The sequence below is a fragment of the Eurypyga helias genome, unplaced genomic scaffold, assembly GCF_000690775.1.
Source record: "Eurypyga helias isolate BGI_N326 unplaced genomic scaffold, ASM69077v1 scaffold22431, whole genome shotgun sequence".
NCBI lineage: Eukaryota > Metazoa > Chordata > Aves > Eurypygiformes > Eurypygidae > Eurypyga > Eurypyga helias.
The window spans coordinates 1,951-24,773 of NW_010231854.1; the positions used below are offsets into that span (position 1 = coordinate 1,951).

Below are 22,823 nucleotides of genomic sequence, written 5' to 3' on the forward strand. Positions count from 1 at the left end.
CAAAAGACCCCTGTATTCCCAGGATGTCTGCTCTTAAGCAGGGTAGCAAGAGCATCTTTGCTGGAGTACGTATTTATAAAAAGATAATGGAGTTACTACGCAACTCTGCTTCAGAAGGAGAAAGATCTCACAACAAAGGAAAGAGGAGGAAGGCAGAACAGACACTTTGCTTTGCAGATGTATGTGGATTCTGGATATGTTAGCCCTGATGCTAATGACCTGGTCCTTTCATCAGTTCTGATCCCACAGAAACTATGACAGGTACCTACCATTTCTACTTGAAACACAGATTTTAATGGGAACAATATTAGCTGTTGCTAATGAAGTTAAGAATGTGTGCAAGAGCTTGCAGGACAATTCATGCATAAAGATGACTAAATCAGACCGGTCAGCTACCCCAACTACTTTACTTGGATGTAAATAGCTCCACACAGCTCAAGGCACTAGAGAATGAGCCCCGTTAAACCAGGCAGTGTTGCTTTACACCATTATTAACCACCTAATGAAAAAAAGATTCTGTGACTTAAATGGTAAAAAGATTTCAGAAGGGAAAAAGAAGAAACTCTAAAGGCTTCATGTAGGAAAGGGCCCACATTTCTGTCTGTGACATGGGATCCACACACAGTGCCTGGAGAATGAAATACTGAAACTCATAGGAATGTACGCTGAGTGAGGAGCTCTCTATGATAGACAGAGGGGCTGGAAAGGGGAGACAGAAAGAGGTGCTGGGTTTGGAAGCACTGGGGACATTCAGGCCTTGAACCCTTTTTCTGGTATGATTTTAGCTGTCAACTTTCACAAAATTCTTGAGACAGAGGAGGAATCTGATGGAATAACCTTGTAGCTGAACTTGGGTCCAGATCCAGCCCTTGAGAAGAGAGACCTGTCTCCACACCTCACTGTGGGCTACTCAGTCTCCACTGGTAAAATTGTTCCAGGTTCAATAAAATATTTACATTAAGCCCAAGTTTATTCCTCACCCAGCTGCCAGAGGAATCAAACCAGAATTATTCAATGGAGATACAAGAGCAAGTTTCCTTTAAGAAGAGTTTGAAGTTCTGTTTCTTACAGTCTAGAGGAATGCTTTAGTAAGCAGGCTGCTGCAGAAAGCACTTTTCCCTCCGCAGGCTTGAGAAAAGGCCACTTGGAGAGCCCCTGCCTCACCACCACAACAGGCAAAAGCCCTTTCTGTACCTCTAGGCACACCAGGCAGCAGACCACGGGTGCCTCTAGGATTTGGTGACAGCTGGATGGGGCACTCGGGTATCTACAGCTGGGACGTGGGCACCAAAGGTGGGTCCCATTGTGCCAGAGCACCCCAACCCCCATAGCACAGCTTGCTCCCCTATGTCAGTGTAAAACTGGGTGGGCAAAGGTGGAGCAGATGAGTGCAGATGCAGTTATCAGCTCCTCAGTACCACACTCCTGAACAGACTGCAGAAATCTAATCCTCTAGGAAAGTTTCTGTTAAACCCTAAACCCAATACATACAAAAACATAGTGGCAGTAAACATGCCCACATACAGTAGTTAAAATATATTATTGCATATTATAAACATTATATACAAGGTTAAAATGGTTTCTTTACCATTTACTTACAAGTGACATTTGTAGCTGAATGCCTTACTTACAAGTCCTCATTGCTACATGCTGAGAACTACCAGAGGTATTTGGCAAGACTATACACTAGAGAGAGATACGGATCAGTCTGAGCAAGGGAGCTCTGTCAGCTGCTTTTCCCATCTTTAGCACTGCACCAGTTTTTTAGCAACAATGGAGAGAACTACTGGTAAAGTCATCTGAAACTAGACCATCACGGTTCCTTAACATGTTTTAGAATTAGCTTATCCACACTAAAGTATGGATTAAAATCCCGCATTTCACATTTGCAGTGGGTCGTCCGGTTACAAATCTGGGGGCTGGTAACTGCTTGTACACTAGAGAGTGGGGAACAATAAATAAGGGACCAGGTTCACATGAGTGGCCTTGTGCTTGACAAACTCCAGTCCGTATGTAGTGGGTGCACATGTGCAGAATGGACAGTATTTTCAAAGCAGTCTTGTAACAGTTTCTCTGATCAATGTCTGTCAATTGTCCGGGGAATCTTCTGCTTTCCAAGAAGAATGAAATGCTGTGGTTCTTTACAAAAGGGCTCTGCCTGAGCCTAGATCTCCGTCAGTGTGACCTTGAAGCCATCAACCATGTTCTCCATGTGCAGGATGAACGTGTCCTCATTGGAGTAGTGCTCAATAATGTTGTCATCCATATTTACCAAGATACTGGTGACAAAGGCAAAAATCAGTATTTTTATGTACCAGGACACCAAAAGGGAAAGCCATGCACTCCACAGCACATGCTCGCCTTCACTACAACGCAAAACCAGACTCCAGCACATGACAGTACAGGGACAATAGTGAGAATCATCATCAAGATCTGCCCCACAGTCCCTTACCGCCTTTGGATTAGAGGTGGCTACTTGCCAAAGTAGCTAAGGTAAGAGACATGCCAGTGCTGGGACGTTAACCCACTTGATAAGCTGCCTACAAGTGACCTGCATTCCAGACCCACGGCAGACCCAGCTTTCCCATGCCTGGTGTTGGCTCCCGCAGGTGCACCTCCGCGCTACTCCTCAGCCACACCGCGCGATCCGCCGCTCCTTTGCGGTGTGAGCCACTAACATGGGGAAGCAGTGTAGTCTGTGCTCTGCACACAGCTCAGGAGCGTAGGACTCGACTTGGATGCGAGAACATCACTATTAGAAGTGCACATGAGTGTTTTCCTCACTCTCTATATGTAAACTGTTTCTTCCAACAAATACAAACCTTGGGAACAGTGTTAGAAAGAAGCAAAACATGAGAAGTTTCACCTGTCTTCTTGTGCTTGTCAAAAGCTGAAGAAATCCCCAGACAAAACAATGTCCTGAGCTAGAGTTAAGGCTGAAAATCAATGATTGACTTAAAATGATATCACTACAATATTGTGGTTATTTACAAGTAAAAAAAAGGTAAAGTGGAGAGCTTAAGATTTATGTCACGGAATAGTAGTCTAGATATTCTAAAACCACAGCTGTGATGCTCATATCTAAATTTACTCAGCTGAAACCCCTGCGGCAAACATTGCCAGTCTGCCTTTCAGATTCGGACAGTGGCCTACTTCCTCCTAGCACTGCAGGGAAATTCTGCTCTGCATTCACAGCAAATGATGTGCCTCTCCCACGGTCAGACACAGACTGGAGATTCAGGTTTCCTCCTCTTCCACTCCTTGCTGTCTCCACAGACAGTGAGATTTCAGGGTTTATGGGAACATCTCCTAAAAGTGTTTATACTGGCCAGCATCATGATGCCCCAAGCATAGTTGGGATCTCCGAGTACTTCTAAAGGATCCTGCAATAGACCTTAGTGAGTTTGTTTACTTACCCCTTTTTGCTCTTCTTATAAAGTTTTGCAATCTTTTCAACCGGCAGGCCATATTTCTCAGAGATCTGAAATCATCAAAATAAATATCATTAAAGACTAATGAGAAATATGAAATGATCACCTCTCACTTTACATAAAGCATTAAAACACTATCTCTGCCAACTTCAACAGGATAGCTGTACAGAAAAGTCACTCAAAATCATACCAAAGCTTCACTTAAAGATGACTCGAGGAGGAACAATCCTAAGCATCTTGATCAAAAACCCACAATCTTTTCCATCCAGAAACTTAGGGACTATAGTTTCCATAGGGTGTGAGTCATCAAAACTGCCTAAGCATCTCTTGCTGCTCTGTTCAAGGGCTCAACACTCTTCCCAGCTTCAGATTTTAACAGGGAATTTCAACTTAATCTGCCACCCTTCTGCTTTTTCTTGTTCTGATTTTCTGGCCTCATGGAAGCACAGGCTCCTTCCACTGGGCAGAAGGCAGATGAGTAGCAACACAACATGCACTGATCAAGGAGAAAAAAGGGTGCACGTTTCTATTCTGCAACAGCCTTTCAAGGTTTGTGAAGCTAACAGGACCCTCTGCGGTACTTCTTTTGTCTGAGAAGTATCTTCAAGTGACTGTTTATTGTGGGAGAGCCCCAGACACGCTACACACGGGATTAGGAAGCTTCTGTATTGTTGGGGAGGTGACTCAGTCTAGTTAGTAGGATGCCAAAATAAGAACAGTATTTGGCCCAGAAAACATCATCTGAGTGTTCAGGTAACAAGACGAGATGCCGCAGAGAGGCGTGTTTACAAGGTAAAGGACTTCTAAAATAAGCCTCTTGACAGTTACTCAAATGATAAAGCAGGAAATAGAGGAAAACTTCTGAAGGAAGAACTACTTAGCTGACAAATTACCATCACTAACAAGCACTTCACTAGGATGTTTTGGCATGGTTTGCAGGAGTGTATTAATGTCTTTTTTGGATGTCCATTCTGCAGTGAGTGTGCTTGTGGGGATGGTGTCCCTGAGCCCACAGTCTGAGCCAGGTTTCCTTTCCAAATTATGACTCTTCTTTGAGGGAACAGGTCTCACAGCTCATACTTTGGAAGAGGATTGTCTCAAAAGGCAATATAATTATAGGAAAATGACTTTTTCTCAGTGATTAATGTTCTGTGGTACTCTACAGCCATCCAAAGAAAGTTTCCTGCTCTTCCCAGGTGAAATGAAGTTGCAGCTAAATAGCTGACTATTTGTCCTCTGCATTACAGAACTGAAATGCACAATTAAAAATCCATTTAAAGCCTGCTAAACATCAGTCACTGTAAAAACTTTTCTTTGTGTTGGTGTTCAGAGTCCCGCTGAGAAAAAGTGCTATTTTGGAGAAGTAAATTAAAGCAATTATCATTAAATAGAAAATTAAAAGAAAGCAATGGATAAACCCAGCACCAAGGATGGATTCCAACAGCTACAGGTTGAAACCCAAGCACAAGGGACGAGAGCGCCAGGACCCTCTAAGAGTGAGAATTAATTAGCCTGTAATTGCCTACATCACCTATACTTGTATAATTGTGATCTTACCCAAGATACAACTTTGTACATAGAAGGATAGCGTAACTCTGAGATTATGAAGGACCAATAAAGCTTCTTTTACACTGCAGTTTCCTCTTACTACAGTGTACATGTGTGGCCACTCTGTGAGGGCAAATCTTGACTGTCTTAGAGAAGTTCTCAGAGAAACTTTCATGTTCTCCCTTTATTCTTTTATACCTTCTAGATTTGCTTACCATGGTCTGAATAGAATAATGTCAGATAAGTAATCTGGTGCTGAACTTCTGTATCTGTGGTTCTGTTGTATCCCTAAATATAAGCTTTCATGTAAAACAATAATAAAAATGGCTCCATTTCATCAGATGGTTGAAAAAATTCTTCGTAACAGACATCGGAGGAAAACCGCAGCCTGAAACTGCAGAAAACGTCACAACTGTGTGAATGTGAGGAAATGATGTATCTTCTTCTTTAGAGTGTTAACTCTGAAGCCTAGCGGTATTGTAAAGATCAGTACCTGAAGACACCTTTCACTGACTCCATGCAAATAAACAAGGAGAAACATTCCTGTGCCAAGGAGGTTTAATAGCAGCTAATATACAGCATTCTGCACATGCCAGCGTAAAACTTCCTTAGGACATTTGGGATACCTAACACTCAGGCATTCCAAATGTTGCTCAAAGTGGTTTGGGACTCTGGGACACCACTTCCTAGATAAGCTATGAGAGGTAGGGCTGAGAAAGCCCTGCCTGTCACACTGCCTGTGACAGGTGTAGGATTTATATAACATGCAGGGATTAGTGAGCTTTGCAAAAGACTTCCAGCTGACTGAATAAGCACATTTCTCAGGAACCCCTAAGGATTCAACCAATTATACCAAACAGTGAGCTGTGGACGCAGGGCTCGAAGTGGGTGTATGGGCGAGCCTCCCACTTACAGGCTCAGAAAATGAGTCTCCAGTGCAAACGTGCTAAGTCCTGCTGCAGAATCTGAGAAAGCAGAGAGCTAGCATCTGCTAGGACATCTCACTTAACACCCCCTTCTGAAACACGTTTCTTGCCAACTTGGGGGAACACCGCTGCTGCCAACTCCCATATAAAACAACAGGATTTCTCACCTGACCCCAAGCAGGCTACAATGAATTCTAAAAATATATCTTTATTCAGAGGAATATTTATCATCTCCACTGTCTATTTTTCAGTCTTCTGAGCAGAGAATTCCCTCCTTCCCTTAGGATGCCTGAAGCAGTGGGACAGCCTTCAGAGCGGCACTGAAATAACAGGCTGGGTGTCCCTTTGGGCTGTAGTCCCCAGGCATGCCAAGTTTGTTTGCAGTATGTATCTGATTGCACAAGCCAGCAGAAATGCTTTCTCTGCTGGAGTCAGGAAAGCAGAAAGGGCAACATCTTGGTCGGTTGAGGCATGTAGGAAAACATCTTTGCCAACTTATTTCTATGGAATGATCCGGTCTGCTGCACTACATTGGTTGGAAGGACGCATAGACAAACAGGTATCTAATAAACCGTGGTCTAAGTAAGCTCTACTGCACTCAGCTGTTAGATTTTAATTTTAGAAAGACTTTGGGAGATGCATGAATTTCCCAATTTAGATTGCCTTCTGTAATTTGAATAAATACGTGATTCTGCACAACGTAAGGCTGGGGTACCTACTGGGATCCAGAGAGTTAACCTCACTTTGGATCAGTCTGAGACCAGGATTCAGAGCTGGTCAGTCACCACATATGAGGTGATGGGCAGTTGTTTCACTATTTTCTGTTGATCAAGACTGACTAGTGTAGGGTGCAAACAACTTAAAACCCAAACATTCGCATCACTTTCTGAGATCTGCTGTAGCTCTGAAACCTGAGATATTTGCCAGAAGAAAGAAATCTGATAAGGAATATGACTGTTCATTTGGAATGGGGGTATATGAGAGAATAAAATAAACATAGTATCTGAGAAAACAATAGCATTAATCATGGGAAATCAGGAGAAAGCCACAGACCATGAATAGTGATTAACAACAACAACAAAAAGTCAAATCCATGAACAGAGGAGGGTATGCTTCAGGATCATTGGTGCTGCCTTTCAGTTCTGGGGCTCTACAATATTCAGAGCCCCACTTTCTAAGTTCTTAGTACTGAGTTTAGAATTGAGTATTTAGGATGTGCACAATTACAAAATTACATCATTTGCTGAAAAGACTGTAAAGAATAGATAAGAGTATGCAATTTGACAGCTTTTTGGCATTGATTTATCCATGATACCCTACCAAAGAGAATTAAAATCTTCTGAATGTGTTCCTTCCAGTGAACTGGGACATTTTAAACCAGATCAGATTTCTCTGGTGCTGAAAACATGCCACTGAGTCAGCAGCTGTGCTGACAGAGGTATGCAGAAACCTTTCCTGCTTCTGCACCAGCTTTGTTTTTATGTTACATGGTGGCTGGAGAACAGGCATGGAGAGACACAGAGCACTGGAGATAAAATATTCATGTTAGCTTGATGGGTTATAGATGGAGTATAACATACTTTCAACTTCCATACAAAAATAAGAAGAAATCCTGCTACAGCTTATCATTAATCAGACTGCAGCCTCTTCAAGAGAACAGGCATGTATGTCCCCCCTAACAACTGAGCTGCAGTCACAGCTAACAAACAGTACTGGCAAAACCACTGTTAGGAGGACATCCTTGGAATGCAGCTGACTCTCCTCAGAGACACCCTGATCTCAATAGGTGCTTTAAACATCTCTATAACCCACAAATCTTTTTTTTTGCCTCTGCCACTGGCCAAATACTAAGCAAATAACTCAGTCTTTGCTGCATTCGAAGTGTCCGGTATGTGCAACAAGACACTGTGACAGTTTATGACAGCATTAATATACACACTTCCAGCACTCATCTGAGCTCTCCAGAGACACTGCCATCCGTGCCCATCTTCTCTCCTACAAGTAGCCAGGGCTGGAAATCAACTCAGCATCCTACATGTCAATCTCACAATGGTCGCCCCACCGAAGCAGTGAGAAACATGGTTGCCTCTTCACTCTTCACTCACCAGATTTCACACATGTCCTAGCCATAGGTTCATAAAACCAGGATTAAATGTGGAAATAGCCACTCATGATCACAGATAACAGGCAACAAGCAAAAACACATGTCAAAGAAGCAGCAGAGGCAGGCTGGTAGGTAGGTCTCTCGGAGTGAGGGCTAGAGAAGGAATTTGAGACAGGAGGCATGAATGACTAGTCTGCATTGGCTCAGCAACTGCCTCTTATATGCCGGAACAGCAATTGCACAAAAGCCATCTGAAAATCATACAGAAACAGTGCATCCTTGGGCCTCTTCTTTAAAAGATGCCTGTGAACACACTGATGGACATTACAGAGCATTCAACAGGCTCTGAATCACCAGTTCAGAAAGAAGCCTTTCAGAAAACGGAGCCTGCACCTCCCTGCTTCCCCTGACACTGGTTAATTACTGCCATTCCTCAAGGCTCAGGTCTCCAATAAATCAGCTCTGCGACTATTTAATCCCAGCAACCTGCTGACAGCACTGAATTCAGAACATGCCAGCATTTCAGAGGCATGCTCCAGAAAGCCTTTATGAAATGCTTTAAACGTATTTGAGAATAACTTAATCTTTATATTATGTTTTATCTCAACAATACATTGAAAGCCTCAAGATTTTCTTGCCAAGAAAGACAAACAATGTGAGGACATCGGATACTTACCGCTTCCATTAACCCCTTTACTGTGGGTGACTTCAGCATCAAAGCATCAAACACCTCATCTGTCTCCTTCCTCACATACAAAAGCACTGAAACAGAAAAAAAAAAAAGTCAAGCTTGGAGCAGGTTCAGTCAAATAAACAGATGAAACACCCCAGATTGAGTAGAAAACCAAATATTAATCCATGACAGACAAAATGGAGTGCTGAAGATGGGTCGCACTTGAAAAAAATGTATTCCCCTAACATCAGTCATCAAAAGACGGAAAGCACATCATAGTTGATTTGACAACACACAAAGAAAATTTAACAAATTTAATGTGAGGAATCTGTATCTTCAAGAATTTAAAACTCCATTTAGTAAAATAAGAGAAGCTAAAAAGCTCAGGGCCCTGTCCCTGGGTTATAGGAAAGAACACACAAGCCAGGTCTTCCTAAACCTGTGTCTCAGCTTGCACCTCTGCAGGCTTCATCCAAAAGGCTGGGAAAGAACGTTCAGAAAAGCCCGGTTTGCGTCTAGCTGAGCTTTTTGAGAGCAAAGTCAACAAAATCATTCTCTCTGACATTACCCCACAGATGACTGCAAATGGGCCAGGCCAGTTTGAAAATAAACATTGGAAGGAGTGAGTCCAAAGTCATCTGAGAGTTTACAGGGGTGACACACAAAAGCACATCTGACAGGCTGGCCTTTACCTGCACCTCCACCGCTGCCCAGGTATCCTAATGCCGTTTGTACTTCTGACAACCTCCTCTTCCTCCCACAGACATCCTGCAGGGTCTTAGTGGTCCAGGCGCAGTGCCCTGCCCTCTCTAGCTCTTGCTATCCTCCTCTCTGACTTGTACGGGTAAAAGGAGGAAACTTGCTCTTACGCGGTGAAAGCAAAGCAGAGCGCTACAGAGTGAATAAACAAAAACACTGGAGAAGTGTTTTAGGTGTAATCTCACATGACTCTGATAAAGCAGCAGGTTAAATAAGATGTTCTGCATTTTATTTTGTTCCCTAAATAAGCTGCCTGCTCTTACGTGGTGAAAGCAAAGCAGAGCACTACAGAGTGAATAAACACAAACACTGGAGAAGTGTTTTAGATGTAATCTCACATGACTGATAAAGCAGCAGGTTAAATAAGATGTTCTGCATTTTATTTTGTTCCCTAAATAAGCTGCCTTTTCAAACGGGGGTGGGTGCTGCACCTTAGGTACCAGTGCACATGCACTGTTAGCTATTTTATGTCTGTGTGACAAACAACATGGGTAGACAGAAAAACAAATCTTTTGAAACTGCTAATCCTTTGGTCCCAAAAATATCTTCCCCAGGTAACTCAACAGATGACTTGCAGATGCACGAACAGAGATGGTGGCATTTTTCAGAACATCGAGCAGAGGCAATTGTTTGGAAGCTAATCCTCAGGTCAAGACCATAGCAGGACTCAGGCCCATTTGCACAGAATTGTAGCTGCTTTGCCCAGGTTTTGAAATGATGGAAAAAAGATTTCAAACACGGGCAGATCAGTCCCCTGTCTTGGTCTACAAACCAGATGTGCAGGACGATGGTGGGTTTTTTCACCTTTAATTCAGAAATATGAACCCCAAGACTGCTGCCACAGGGACGCAGAGTCACATCCTTTTCACCTGCATTTTGGTAATTCTTGGGGACCTGCCTGAGAGTTTCCATTTAAAGGACTTAGAAGCTGAGATAAACTTTGGGTCACAACTTCAACAACTGTCAGAATATAAGAGAACAAAAAAAATCCACATCAGTAGGTAAACATAACTGGGTTTGATATGTTTACTTGCAGAGCAAGCACCGCTCAAAGTGCTAATTTTACCTGTACTAACTTTATGAATTCAGTAATTCTTTTCTTCTGACTAGAGGGCTTGTCCTGTAAGTCCTGGCTTTTCAAACACCTGAACCTCTGCCAGCCTTAATAATTACAAACGTATCTGAAAGGAGGAAAAATCACTCGGTCCAAGGTTAACGCTGGGGACATCATACAACCCAAGTGCTGAGCTTTAAATCTCTCTGTTGCACTTGACATGTCAGGCAACGTTATGCTGAATGCAGGATCCATTACAAGGATAACGGGGAGCTTGCATCGCTATTATGCACACAGAGACAGGATTAGTAAACATATGGGGGGTTGTTGGGTTTTTCTTTCCCCTGAAAGGTGTGAAAATCCCAGCTTTGATTCACTAGGGCACTTCTCCATAAATGACTTCTAGTGACAGCGACGCCTTAAGAAGGCCCTGTCTCGTCCCTGTCCTTATGCTCTGTTACTCTGGTCTGTCTCAATGAATCTTCCTCTGTGCTGAACTCTTTTGAAGAGCAGATGTAAGTGAAAAAAACACCCTTGAGTTGTTCTTCAGTTCCAGTGGAACCCAGATGGCCTCACTTTAATAGTACAGACAGCAATACCAGGGTGGGGGGGATGCCCCTTGTATCAGACAGCCAGTTACTTTTGACAGAAAGTAGGATAAATGCAAATTTGTCTGACCTCTACACTGTCTGGCCTCAGTTCTCAACCTTCTTGCCAGCACTGAAACCCACTGTAGTCCTTAATTCTCTTTAGATGTTAAAAAGAATTGCCAAAGATGGGGATGATAAATTTATATTTAGCTACTTAAGAAATAGCCCTGATTCACAAAATTGCAGTGGCAACCAGCCTTAGCTGAAGGCAAGGCAAGATTTTTGGAAGCCAGACCACTAAACTGTGAATGCCAAACAATGTTAGATACCTCTTATAAAAGTGTTAATACCTTGTCTCTCCACCAGCAAATCTGCCACAGCAAAAGGCAAGCAACAGACACCTGCCAAAAAGGAAACTATGGACACAATGGGACAGTAAGTCCCCCTGCCTGGGCCAGTAGGCAGGTCTGAGCCCAGGCATTACCAACACCCCCACTGATACCCTACGAGTAACTACTACAGTCTTGATGAAGTGGTGTCTGGATGGAGATGGCAGTGCATTTTAGACATAGAAAGTAGGGCTGGTAGCTGTGTCCCAGCTTTCCTTTCCCATACTGGATGCTGTCCTCCACAGGAAAAAAAACCCTGATTGTTATGAACCCACAGTGTTTCAGAGTAGTTTAACACGACTTTCCTGTGAGGCAAAAGCTAGACAAAATATTACTTTCTTCAAGCTGAGAACTACAGGACTGGCTATCTCCCTGATCTGTAACACAGCTGGTGGATTTATAATTAACGGGAAACTCCCCATGAAATCTGAAAGGGAAAGTGATTTGAAAACTTACTGAGAACTCAAAACAGGAAAAGGCCGCAAGTCTAGCCAAGTGACTAGCTGCCCTCCACACCTGGTACAGATTTACGTACTTTATACTTCTGCATTGGGCATTTGTACCTCCCTTAGAGGTCAAGAAGATGAAGGAATAATTCACAAAGACGCAGCTACCTGTGTGAGAACATGAACCTTGTTTGCCCGATGGTTTGCAAACCCCTTCGGACCTGTTCTCTTGAACACTTCACCTTAATACTTTTGCTTCCACCAGGCAGTATTACAGTTAGGTCCATCAGGCAGAGGTGAGGCCACACAGTGCCACTTCAGTTCTTCAGCTAGGCTCGGACCCCTCACTGCGTGCTACGTACCTGCACCGCTCTGGTAATGAGCCACCTTGGGATTACATTGCTTTTAATGTGTATTTTCACATATCACACATGCTCTCTCTCAAACATTACACCTGTGCCCCATCTATAGCTGCTCCTTAGTTATTGAATCTGCTGTACCAAATAAATCTGGGAGAAAAAGGCTTCTAGGATGGCTGAGCCCAGGAAAAACAGCAGAACGTTTTCATGCCCAGTGACTCCTGTGGCAAAGACAGTACCGTCAAACGGGCAGATTCAGCCGAGCTGCGCTCCATCAGCACAATCCCAGATGCTGGGTTCCCGATGGCAGGAAGTTCACCAGAGCAAAGGCCATGCTGGAAGAGGCTTGGCCTCCAGCCAGTATAGTCCAAGTTGCGAGAAACACCGAACAGGAAGGGGATGTGAAGAGAGCATCCTCCAGCTTCTCTGGTTCTGTGCCTCTCCTGGATTTAATTATTGAACAGTTTTGCCACCAGTTGATAAATACCTTTTTTCTTTCAAATCTTCCTCTTGAAATGGTTGCAAGTCCTGGACAATATTAAAACAACTTACCACAGCAAAGGACAGGAATAATCAAAGCAAACCAGTATCTCCTTACAGGCAACTCTCCAGGCTTCCAGCTGGGAAACCCAGGTGAAATTGCAGGCAAAGATGGTTCTTTGTGCAGCCCCTGTGGCTGTCCCTTCCTGCCTGATGGAGCCCTGACAATGTGAATTTGGTCAAGGCCTTGAGTCAACCAGATGCAAGTCTGTGGTCAGTACCAATCTCACATAATTAACTGAAGATTTAATTAAAAGAAGAATATGATCACATTTATTCCAGGAAGATATCAATCTCCATCTTGTAATCTCACGTGCTTCTCTGGGTTCAAGCACACCACCCTAACCAGAGAAACTTTGCAAATGCAGGCTCATGGGAAGTTGTTTCTATAAAGCTCAAATGAGTCTTACACAGGGTGCAACTAAGAACACTGAGCTCAATTCTGCACCTTGTTGCTTTGTTGTTTCACAAACTGATGGATAAGCCTCAAAACATTTGTAAGTTGGAGTTATGTAAGTTGGTCAAACCTCTGGAGCCTCCAATAAACTTACATGACAGAACTCAGGAGTCTGAAGGAACAGTATATGTTCCCCAGAGTGTCTAACAGAGGCAGTGTAGGAACTTATCACCTAGAGCACTGCACTGGAAGTGACTGTACGCAAAGCAGATTTTGTGGTCAAAAACATCGGCTCATCCTTACCTTCAGTTCAAACTTGAACAGCCTGACCTAAACCATTGCTTCAATGTTACTCAACCTCAGCTTCGCCCTAGCAGACTGCAAGACAGTATTCGGACTGGCACAGCATATAAAACACGACCGGGATCATATTCACTCAAAGCACTGAAAACAGTTAAGGGAAACAAACTCTTAAAACAATTCAGTTAGGTCTGCTGGAAGATGTCTCTCCATGCCTTATATTTCTAATTGGGTAGGAAATTTCTGAGATTTTATTCAGGCTAATCTCCCTCTGCTGTCAGCAGAAGCTTGCCTGCGTAAGGTCTCTGTATCTGACCCAGTGCATCTTGCATATTTGCTTGTGAGCCCAGCCAGAACAGAAAAGATGAGCAGAAGTTAAAAATAGACAACCACAGATTTGCTACTGGAACATTTATGAACTATGAAGCTTGGCCAAGGATCAAGAAACTTTCAAGCTTTTTTATATTCTATATACACTTGTGTCCTGATCCCATCTTGAGATAGCACAGTCCTTTTTCTTTTCTGCTTTTAAATCATTATCAGCACTTGTTAACATGCCTCCTTGTATACTGGTAGGTGTAATGATACTCCCATCTACCCCACACTTGCACTAGCATCAACAGCTCATGTGGTCTAAGTCCCACCTGCCCTTCCCAGCCTGAGTCCCAGAGCATTATTTTTATCTGCTGTGAATTGACTGTTACCTCTTTTCAGGCCATCTTCTTTCATTTGTTTCAAAGGGGATGGACCAAACTCCTCCTCCACAGGCCGGAACATCCTTTTGACCAGGACACTGCTACTGGAAAACACACAACAGGGACCATGTCACAGTAAAACTGTGCTCCCAGCAGAAGAGGAGACAACAGCAGCAGCCATGACTCTCTCTGTGGTCTGGCAAAAACACCACTAGCTATTCAAGTCGCACCAGACCAGAAACTGCAAGGATTTAGCTTTTGATGCTTATCTGAACTTTTCAGGCCTCTCAAATTGCCCAGACCAACTGGCTGGGACAGGTGACAGGAAAATATGCTTCAGTGTTACATACTATTTTGAAAATCCCAAAGGCCCTTAACTGTTTAAATATTGAGGGAAGGGGGGCGGGGAGGAAGAAACAGCTAAGTCAGGAGCTGAACCTGCATTTACACATTGATTCACCTCCTCTCTGAGGTCAAGGAGACAGCCTCAGGAAACTCCAGCAATTAAAATCCAAGACCGTACGAGCCAGCAAGTTCAAAAGCAATAACATGCTGTGCCAGATCCAGCCTGAAGCTGCGACACGCTCCGCCGGGGAACCTGAGGGCTGAAGGCACTACCGCTGCCCTCTCCCATCTGCACAACTCAGGCACGACTTGGTGTCTCCTTTTAGTTCTGGAGGAGAGAACTGAAGCCAACGGGTTTGGTGCAATCAACCCTTTGTTTCTCAAGTTCCACTTGGAGCCTTAGGAAGCACATCAGCTCCGTGAAAGAAACAAAAAGGTGCTCGTGTTTTCAAGTCAATGTTAGCTGCAGGTGCCCAACCACTCCTTTCCACAGGCCACTTTTTGCAGATGTACGTGAGTGCAATCGTCTTACTCCAAATTCTCAGATTGGAGCGTGCTCACTTGGGATCCAAGTAGCTTGTAAAAGTATGGGGCTTGCACACACTGCAGTTAATACTGGCTGAACTTCACCCGCACTGTTAGTAACGGGAGAACATGAGGGAAGGGGAAAAAGGGGATCAGTTTTATCTGATTTCATGTTTTCTGCCTACTTTCTATGAGTTTGAATGGCTAACTGCAATGGTTGTGAAACAATAGATGTCTTACCCTTCTCTCTCGTCATCTGTGTTATAGTAAACCTAGAAGGGTGAAAAAAACAATTATTCCTGAAGCTCAGACACCGGCTTAATAGAGTAACTTCAAAAGGGAGAAAAGACAACAAGTGGCTTGCAGTTTTTCATCTGTTAAAAATCCTTTTCCTTCTATAAAACACAAACACCTCTAGTTCTAACTGTGATCTGGAAAAAGCGTGGCTTAGAAAATCTGCTGTCGAATATCATCTCATGGAAATGTATCAAAGCATTTTGCCAGCACTGCCCTCCCCCCTGGTTTCTATCAGTTTCTCTATTATTTTACAATCCTCTAAATCAGATCACTACTCACCGAAATTACCCCTAATATGATTTAAGCCACAACGCTCATGAGCTTTCGTATGTATTTAATACTATCTGAAAATCTAATTAAACTGCGAAGACCGACACTAAACTACAGGCCTAATGGAAATACAATTGCTAATGGTACAGCTGAACATTTCTACACAGGCTGTGGGCAGAAGCACGAGTCCAGACCGTTGTTAAGTGTAAATCAGCATAGCTCACAGCCAGAGGGACCAAATTTACCACAGCAGCAAAGGCAGCTAAGAGTAGGAGGGTGGGTATAAAATCCCAGTCTGTTATCAAAAGCCTTACAGAACTGTCAGCCAAACTCCTCACAGCGTGCCTGCACTGTGGGTCCGCACCAAGTGCACCAGCAGCCCAACTGCTGGGTTACGGCGCAGGCGTGGGGCGAAGGCAGGGTGCCGGAGCCCTGTGTCCTGCTGGGGCAGAGCAAAGCCTCTCAGGTAGGCTTCCAGCACTTGGCAGCACTCAGAGCACACTTGGCTCTCAAGGGGAGCCTTCACTGCCGAACCTGGACAAGGAAAACAGCTCAGAGGCGTGTGTGTTCAAAGCTGAGGTCTGTAACTCAAGTCTATGACCAGGACCCAAAGGTGGCTACATTTTCAGAATAAAACATTCATAAATAATAAATTAGTGTCATAATAAGTCATTCCTATATTAAGTAATACACAGAACAGTGGAAAAGTTCAGGATAGCAAGAATACGATACTGCAATCTATCCAGCAGCAAAAGACAGGGTTGAACATTGCCTAAGAGCTAGCAAACGGGGGTATCCTCCAGTTAGCATAGAAAATTATTTACAGGGTTACATATACTAAGGAATGCTTCCACCTTCCTCTGTTTTGAGACAAATCCCCATTCTGGTATGAAAGCCATGAGGACAGAAGGTACCCTGCACTGATACACGAGTGGGCGTCTTTCCAATTTTGGAGAGTAAGTCAGTGACAGCTGTGATCGCTATGTCTGCACTCTTTGTGCTTTGCTCTACCACAGCCCTCATGGCTTTAAAATAAATGACAATCCCAAAACTCCGTGTCATTTAATCTTCATTACTTTAGTATTTTGCACCAAGTTTCATATAGAATTTCCTCATCTACTATTTGTCTTTATAAACACGTGCACAAAGGTCTCATTCCACACCCTATGATGTTAATAAATAATGGTTCATATTCAAAACATTGTCAGAGCTGATCCTACAATTCAGGTTTGCAATTTCCCTGCAAGCAATAAAGTAAGGTCCTAAAACAGTCAGAGCAAAGACTTCCTCACACTTACTAGTGATGATGACTCCATCACTTTTGAACAAAGCCAAATACTGAATTTTAACATTAGCATGATAGATTTTTACTTTGTGGGGTGAAAATGTTTTCGTCCAAGGAATCCCCAGACCTCTAGGTGATGCCGACAGAAAATGGGCAGCGGTATTTAGTGAGCCCTTGATCTCCACACACATGTAGAGCTTGGTCTTTGTTGTCACTTATCACGGGAAGGAGGTTCTCTGCTACCACAAGGTGGCGCTTCATTTCATCAAGCTAAACAGCACATTCAAAACCACGTTCTTTTAGTCACAAATCAACTTTCTATCTCAAAATTCTTGACGATTTGTTCCATTCTTTCTGCCTATCAAAAGAATGGCAAACCCATAATAAACACAAACTAGTCAGTTATTAATGAAGTATAAACTCTTTTTTCACACCCAGAACTCGGAAAGGCACGTGCCTCTTGTAAGGTCTTTTAAGTGACTCACCAAAAACTTCATTTACCAAAATGAGAGCTGAAACCGACGGCCCCAGGAACAGTAGTTTGTTTTCCTAAAACCCACCTCGGAGCACTCCTGGCTGAGCACTCCTGGCTGACGGCAGGTAGGCACCGGCTCATCTCATTATCATTTCCTACCTGTCCAGTTCTTTGCAGGTTTCCAAAGTGAACGTCAGGTATGAAGAGAACTGGCTGGGAATCCAGGTCAGCCATTGTTTTGAAGAAGGTGATATCGCTCTTTTTTAGCAGTGGGAGCCCGCTCAACTTCCCTTCAGCTGCTAGGAGGATCACAAAGCAACATGTTATGAGAGGAGGCACTCTAAGTGCGACTTAGCCCAGAGCAGAAAGACAGCCCTGTCATACTCACAGTTATTACACGAGGTTTGGGACGTCTGGCCTTTGCCTTTCTTCCTGTTCTGCTTCCTCTCTTCATCTCGGATTTTCCTTTCTGCTCCCTGATGTAAAAAAAGACAACCCACAGATATTATCCAAGAGGTCACTGTGAGCACTGTATCCTGCAATGCCTGGAACTACAGCGACGGACACATCAGAAATGCTGAAACAGAGACTGGTTATCCCATTACAGATAAATCTGTCCAGGGTGTTGGGAACATGCCAGCTCCAGACCGATCACCTGTGGGCCAAAATCAGACTGGCACATCCAGCAGCTCCCAGGGCTGGAGGCAGCAAGAGGAACATATCCACATGCTGCCTTGGAGGAGACGGGATGGACGGCTCAGGCAGCGAGCAGTCTGGAGCAGGGCTGTTGCCACCACAACTTGCACAAAGGGCACCCGAGCCCAGTGCCTCTGCGATGGATGGAGGGCTCAGGCCAAATCCTTTGTGTATGTACTGACGTAAAACACCTGCAGGATTGCTATAGTCTTAGATCACATCTGTGCTAAGCTATTCCGTAAACTCTCCTCCACGCACCTTGTCTGGGGGTGGCATTGCTCCACCGTGGCCAGCTTTGGTGAGGCCTTTGAGATTTGCCAGTGCAAGATGGATACACTGACAGCTTGCCAACAGTGCAAGGGCTCTCACAGAAAAGATACAGGCATTTCAAACAGGGAGAAGCCCTCCAGAAACTGGAAGGCAATGTAGCACTGCCCTAATAGGCCCCAGGAACTCCTGGGAGGTTGCAGGCTTCTGTTATGTAAATACACTCTCAACAAGTTTAGAAAATAAAACTTGTTATTGACATAAAAAGCAGCAACACCTCCTTTGAAGTTCTCCTAATTTACTTTATAAATATGAATAGTCATGTTGTGAAGGGTATTAAAGATCCATATGCTCCCAGACAGCATGCAAAATTAAACATTTTTTTCCAAATTAAAATTAGAAATTTCTTTAAAATAAAAGGGGGAGGGAGGTAAGGAAAGCCAAAAATATCCACTCAAGATGGCAAAATTCACACATGAGCCAATGAACCAAGCTTGAAAGAATGCAAGGAAAGATGTACTCCTGGCTGTGATCTATCAACAGACTTCCAGAGGTTGAAAGGGGTGGAGGAAGAAACAGCTTTTTAAAAAACATGAAGGTGCCTAACAGAAACGTTGCCGCCAGACCCAGGTCCCAATCCAGTCGTCACTGACCTCAACCGCAGAAGACAAGGGATTCAGAGTCGTGCTCCTGTCAAAATTGTTTCTAGGGGTACGTATCTTTAAAGGCTACCTGTTCTCTGGCAGAAAGGAGCACAAATACGCCTCGCAGCCCCTGCTCTGCAGAAGGCCCATCCCCGAGAGCCCTGTGCTGCACGGAGCAGCTCTGCCCGGCAGCCACAGCCCTACCGCAGAGCTGCCGCTCCGCTGCTCACAGCAAGTGGGATGGACCTTGAAAGTAGTTTCGTACACAGCAGCCCTCATGAGATTCCTCTCAAGAAAGCACAAACCTGAGGAGGACTCTGCCTTTTATTCACAACACAGAATATATATTTCGCTGATTTTTCTTTGATATTCTCTGTAAGTATGAACTTGGTAAAGCAACTGTAGTACCCACAAAACTACGTACCAGCCCTTCTGAGCTAGGAACATCCCATCTCACACAGCGCAGGGGCCAGCCAGGCCTACACGATATATGTCGTTGCAGGTACCGAGACAACGGACCACAGTAAGATTTCTGCATACCAGAGCATTTCTGCTGGACAGCTGAGCCGTCTGACACACATCTAATAAATCAGAACATGCATCTCTCTTCAGGACAGAGGAAGAAATAACCCTCTCATAGGGGTCTATAAATTAGGCTCTGACCCATCAAATACTTGAGTGAGTGTTTCATTTTTACATTGATGTCTGGAATTTGTATAAATGCAATGAGTACTTCTGCTACTAACCATTAGCAAAATGCAGCCTATGAATTTCAGCTGATTCAAAATATTTTTCTTCCAAGTCTTCAGCTCATTTAAGCATACGTCTTGCATTCTAGCTCCCAGCCTAGCAAAGCCCTTGGCAGCAGCAGGACCACTCCCATCACCAGTAAGCAGCTCACGTGTAACACCTGTTACTAGTTCAAGGCCAAAGCATTCCACATCTGGTAGGACGTGGCAATAGGCTCCTCTCTAAAGCTGAAGATTAATAGACAATTAGAGTTGCTCAATACGCTATGATAATTCATTTTCTCTATGACAATCCGTACTGAAGACAAGAGGGCAGGAACTGCATACATTCCAAACAACATGCAGTTTTTCAGAGTAAAGAAAACGGGATTAATTTATTTGATTTTGGAACCATGTTACGGTATTTGCCAAGTCAAATGCTTCTCCTTCTTTTCAGCAAGGCTAATCACATACAGAAAATCAAAATATCTCTGAATTCCCTGTTCCTTTGTACACAGTGGCTAAAGCATCGCGCAATATACAAATATAAATAGGCCTGGTAGCAAGTTTCCCTGACAACCTACTTAAGGAATAAAAATTATGTTCTCTTACCATAATGCAGCACCAGTGATGTGCACATGAGAAAAAGACTGCAAGGGCAGAGAGAATTTGCACTGAGAAAATAAGATGTACACTATAACACTTGCTTTGAAGACTGCCTACTGGAAAATAAACTGGGACAAAAGATTGGAGAATGAATAGGGAGAAAGCACACAATTACAACCTTTGCAGCCTTTATCTCCACACATTTGTGTCACAAAGCACACACTGGATCTGAGTTGGTGTTGCTCTCTAGTTTATATGTAAATGAACATTAAATTTAAGCAACTGACTGAGTAAATATTAAAACATATATAATATGTAGCACTCAGCCAAATGCAGTTTTATTTCTCCAGGGATACTCTTTCCACAACAGTTCTGCTGTGTTTCAGCTGGAGGACATTAATTCACCAGCAAATGTTTTTCTTAAAAACTGGGCACCTCTGCTTGTGATTTACCCAAGTTAATATACAAACACATCTACTGGTCCTGCACTGCAGGAAAAAAAACATTTGTAACAACACTGTCAGGCAGAGAAACATTTTTTCTTCCACGTTTCAAACCAAGATATATTTCAGTACTTCGGCTGGCAGGAGGAATTTTTTGTGCAGTTCCTCTGATCCAGAGGACTGTAAAAAATCAGGCACTTTTCTCATCAGCTTCCCTTTGGGGGATTGGGGTAGAACAGTGCAATTCACACTTCTTAAATGTATAAAAATTATTATATGCTTGCTGGTTGTTGTTGTTTGTGTGGGTTTTTTTCATGGCACCATAATAGTTCCTTATTGGATCATGACAAAAGGGCAGTAACTGTCTCACCTTCGCGGCCTTCCCCAAACAGGCAGCACACCCTGTCTTTGTCACTAGAGGGCCAGTTGCAGACTCAGCAGAGAGACTGAGCCAGGGACCCTCCATTCAGCACCACATCAACCACTGCCAAGGGTTTATTTTGGCAGCTTGGAAAGATGAGGGTACCCAGCCACACCAGCTACCTTCCTCTGAGCACGAAGAATTCTCCCAGGCCCACCAGCAAGTGGAAATTCTCCAACCATTTATTTACTTACAAAAGCATCATGACAAACGGATGTCGGTAAAGATGTAGCAGGGTAAGTGAGGGGAGAATTGGGCCTCACTCTCTTTCCAGATGTCAGTTAACATGAACTGTCATGCGAATTGACCTCAATAACTTCCATTCGTTTTCATTCATTCAGTTCATTTTCAGCTCTGCGTTAAGTTGAAAAGCTCTGTGTGCATGTATACGTTTATATTATACAGATCTATCTCCCATTATTGATACCCCTGAGCCCTCCAGTTCCCGCTCTCAATATAGTTTTGATGTGGATAACGCTTAAACTACCCCTGTGATCTTTTCTTTACTGTGAGACAGTTTTGATTAAAAGACTCAACATTCATTTCCTGCTTTCTAGTCTGGATACTTGAAATGCCAATTAAGCTGTAAGAAGCAATGAACATGTATTATTCAAAATCTCCACCAGTTGTGTCTACAGGTCACCCTTGATGAGTTTGTGCTCTGAATTTCCTTCCTTTTTTTAAATAATTCAAGTTTTTCTAATTGCTTTTCAATCACAGGTAGATAAAACCGACTTGTTACTTTGATATTTACTGAGCTTTTAACATCCAGCTGCAGCTTCAAATCTCTAAATATCTGACATTCAAAGTTACAATTAAAAGCATAACATTTTGACTGCAAGCAGACCTCAGTGCATACATTTACATTCATTACTTTCAAAGTTTTTGCTCCACTGACACAGCTGACTGATTAGCCCTCAAGATCCCGTTGTCAAGACAGCAACAGGGGAATGAACTGAAAAAGGGGAAGGAACAGCAGCACTGAGACCTGCAACAGTTGAACTCTTAACTTTTCCTTTAAAAAGTTAATGCTACGTACTGCCTGGGGCATGGCCTTTTGCCTTTCTATTCCTGCCTGTAAGATGGCACAACTAATCTGGATAAATTTCCGAGCCACTTAAATAGATGTAGGCTCCTGAATCCCTCAACCTTGACTAGAATCCAGGCATCAGCTCTCCCCTGGAAGATCTTTCCCAGCAGGGTTAAAGGCATCAGCTGGCAGGTGTCAAACACAACTGAAACGTGGTCATGCTCACATTCAAGAATCATCACAGAGATAACACTTCTAAGCAACTCTTTCTACTCGGTGATATATACAGCTGACCATGACACTGTCAGACTCATTAAAACATGATCGATGTTTTGGTGCTGAAAAATCTTAGCAATTCCCACAAAGCAGTGAGGAAACCCACTGTGAAAGAACAAAATTTTGCAAAAGAGGGAGTGATCAAAAAAAGGAAAAAAAATAGTTACTGAACTACAAAATGGGAATGGCTAATATGTTTTTTGCGGTTTACTTTGAATAGGAAAATCCAAGCAACATAGAAGTCTCATTTAAGCTTCCAAAATAACAGTATGGAATCAAGTGGGCGGCGGGGGGGGGGGGGGGG

At 43.4% G+C, this 22,823-nt stretch overlaps 1 protein-coding gene across 1 annotated transcript in view; it reads right to left on the minus strand.

The window, feature by feature from the left end:
* Positions 1-2,164: 2,164 nt before the first annotated feature.
* Positions 2,165-22,823, minus strand: part of LOC104516800 (grainyhead-like protein 2 homolog) — a gene marked incomplete at its 5' end in the record, with an annotated part of 30,737 nt that continues 10,078 nt past the window's right edge. The window contains 7 exons of the mRNA XM_010161246.1: positions 2,165-2,279; positions 3,417-3,481; positions 8,686-8,771; positions 14,221-14,315; positions 15,322-15,353; positions 17,568-17,707; positions 17,797-17,884. Coding sequence (XP_010159548.1) covers positions 2,165-2,279; positions 3,417-3,481; positions 8,686-8,771; positions 14,221-14,315; positions 15,322-15,353; positions 17,568-17,707; positions 17,797-17,884 — 621 coding nt within the window. The remainder of the gene's footprint in view (positions 2,280-3,416; positions 3,482-8,685; positions 8,772-14,220; positions 14,316-15,321; positions 15,354-17,567; positions 17,708-17,796; positions 17,885-22,823) is intronic.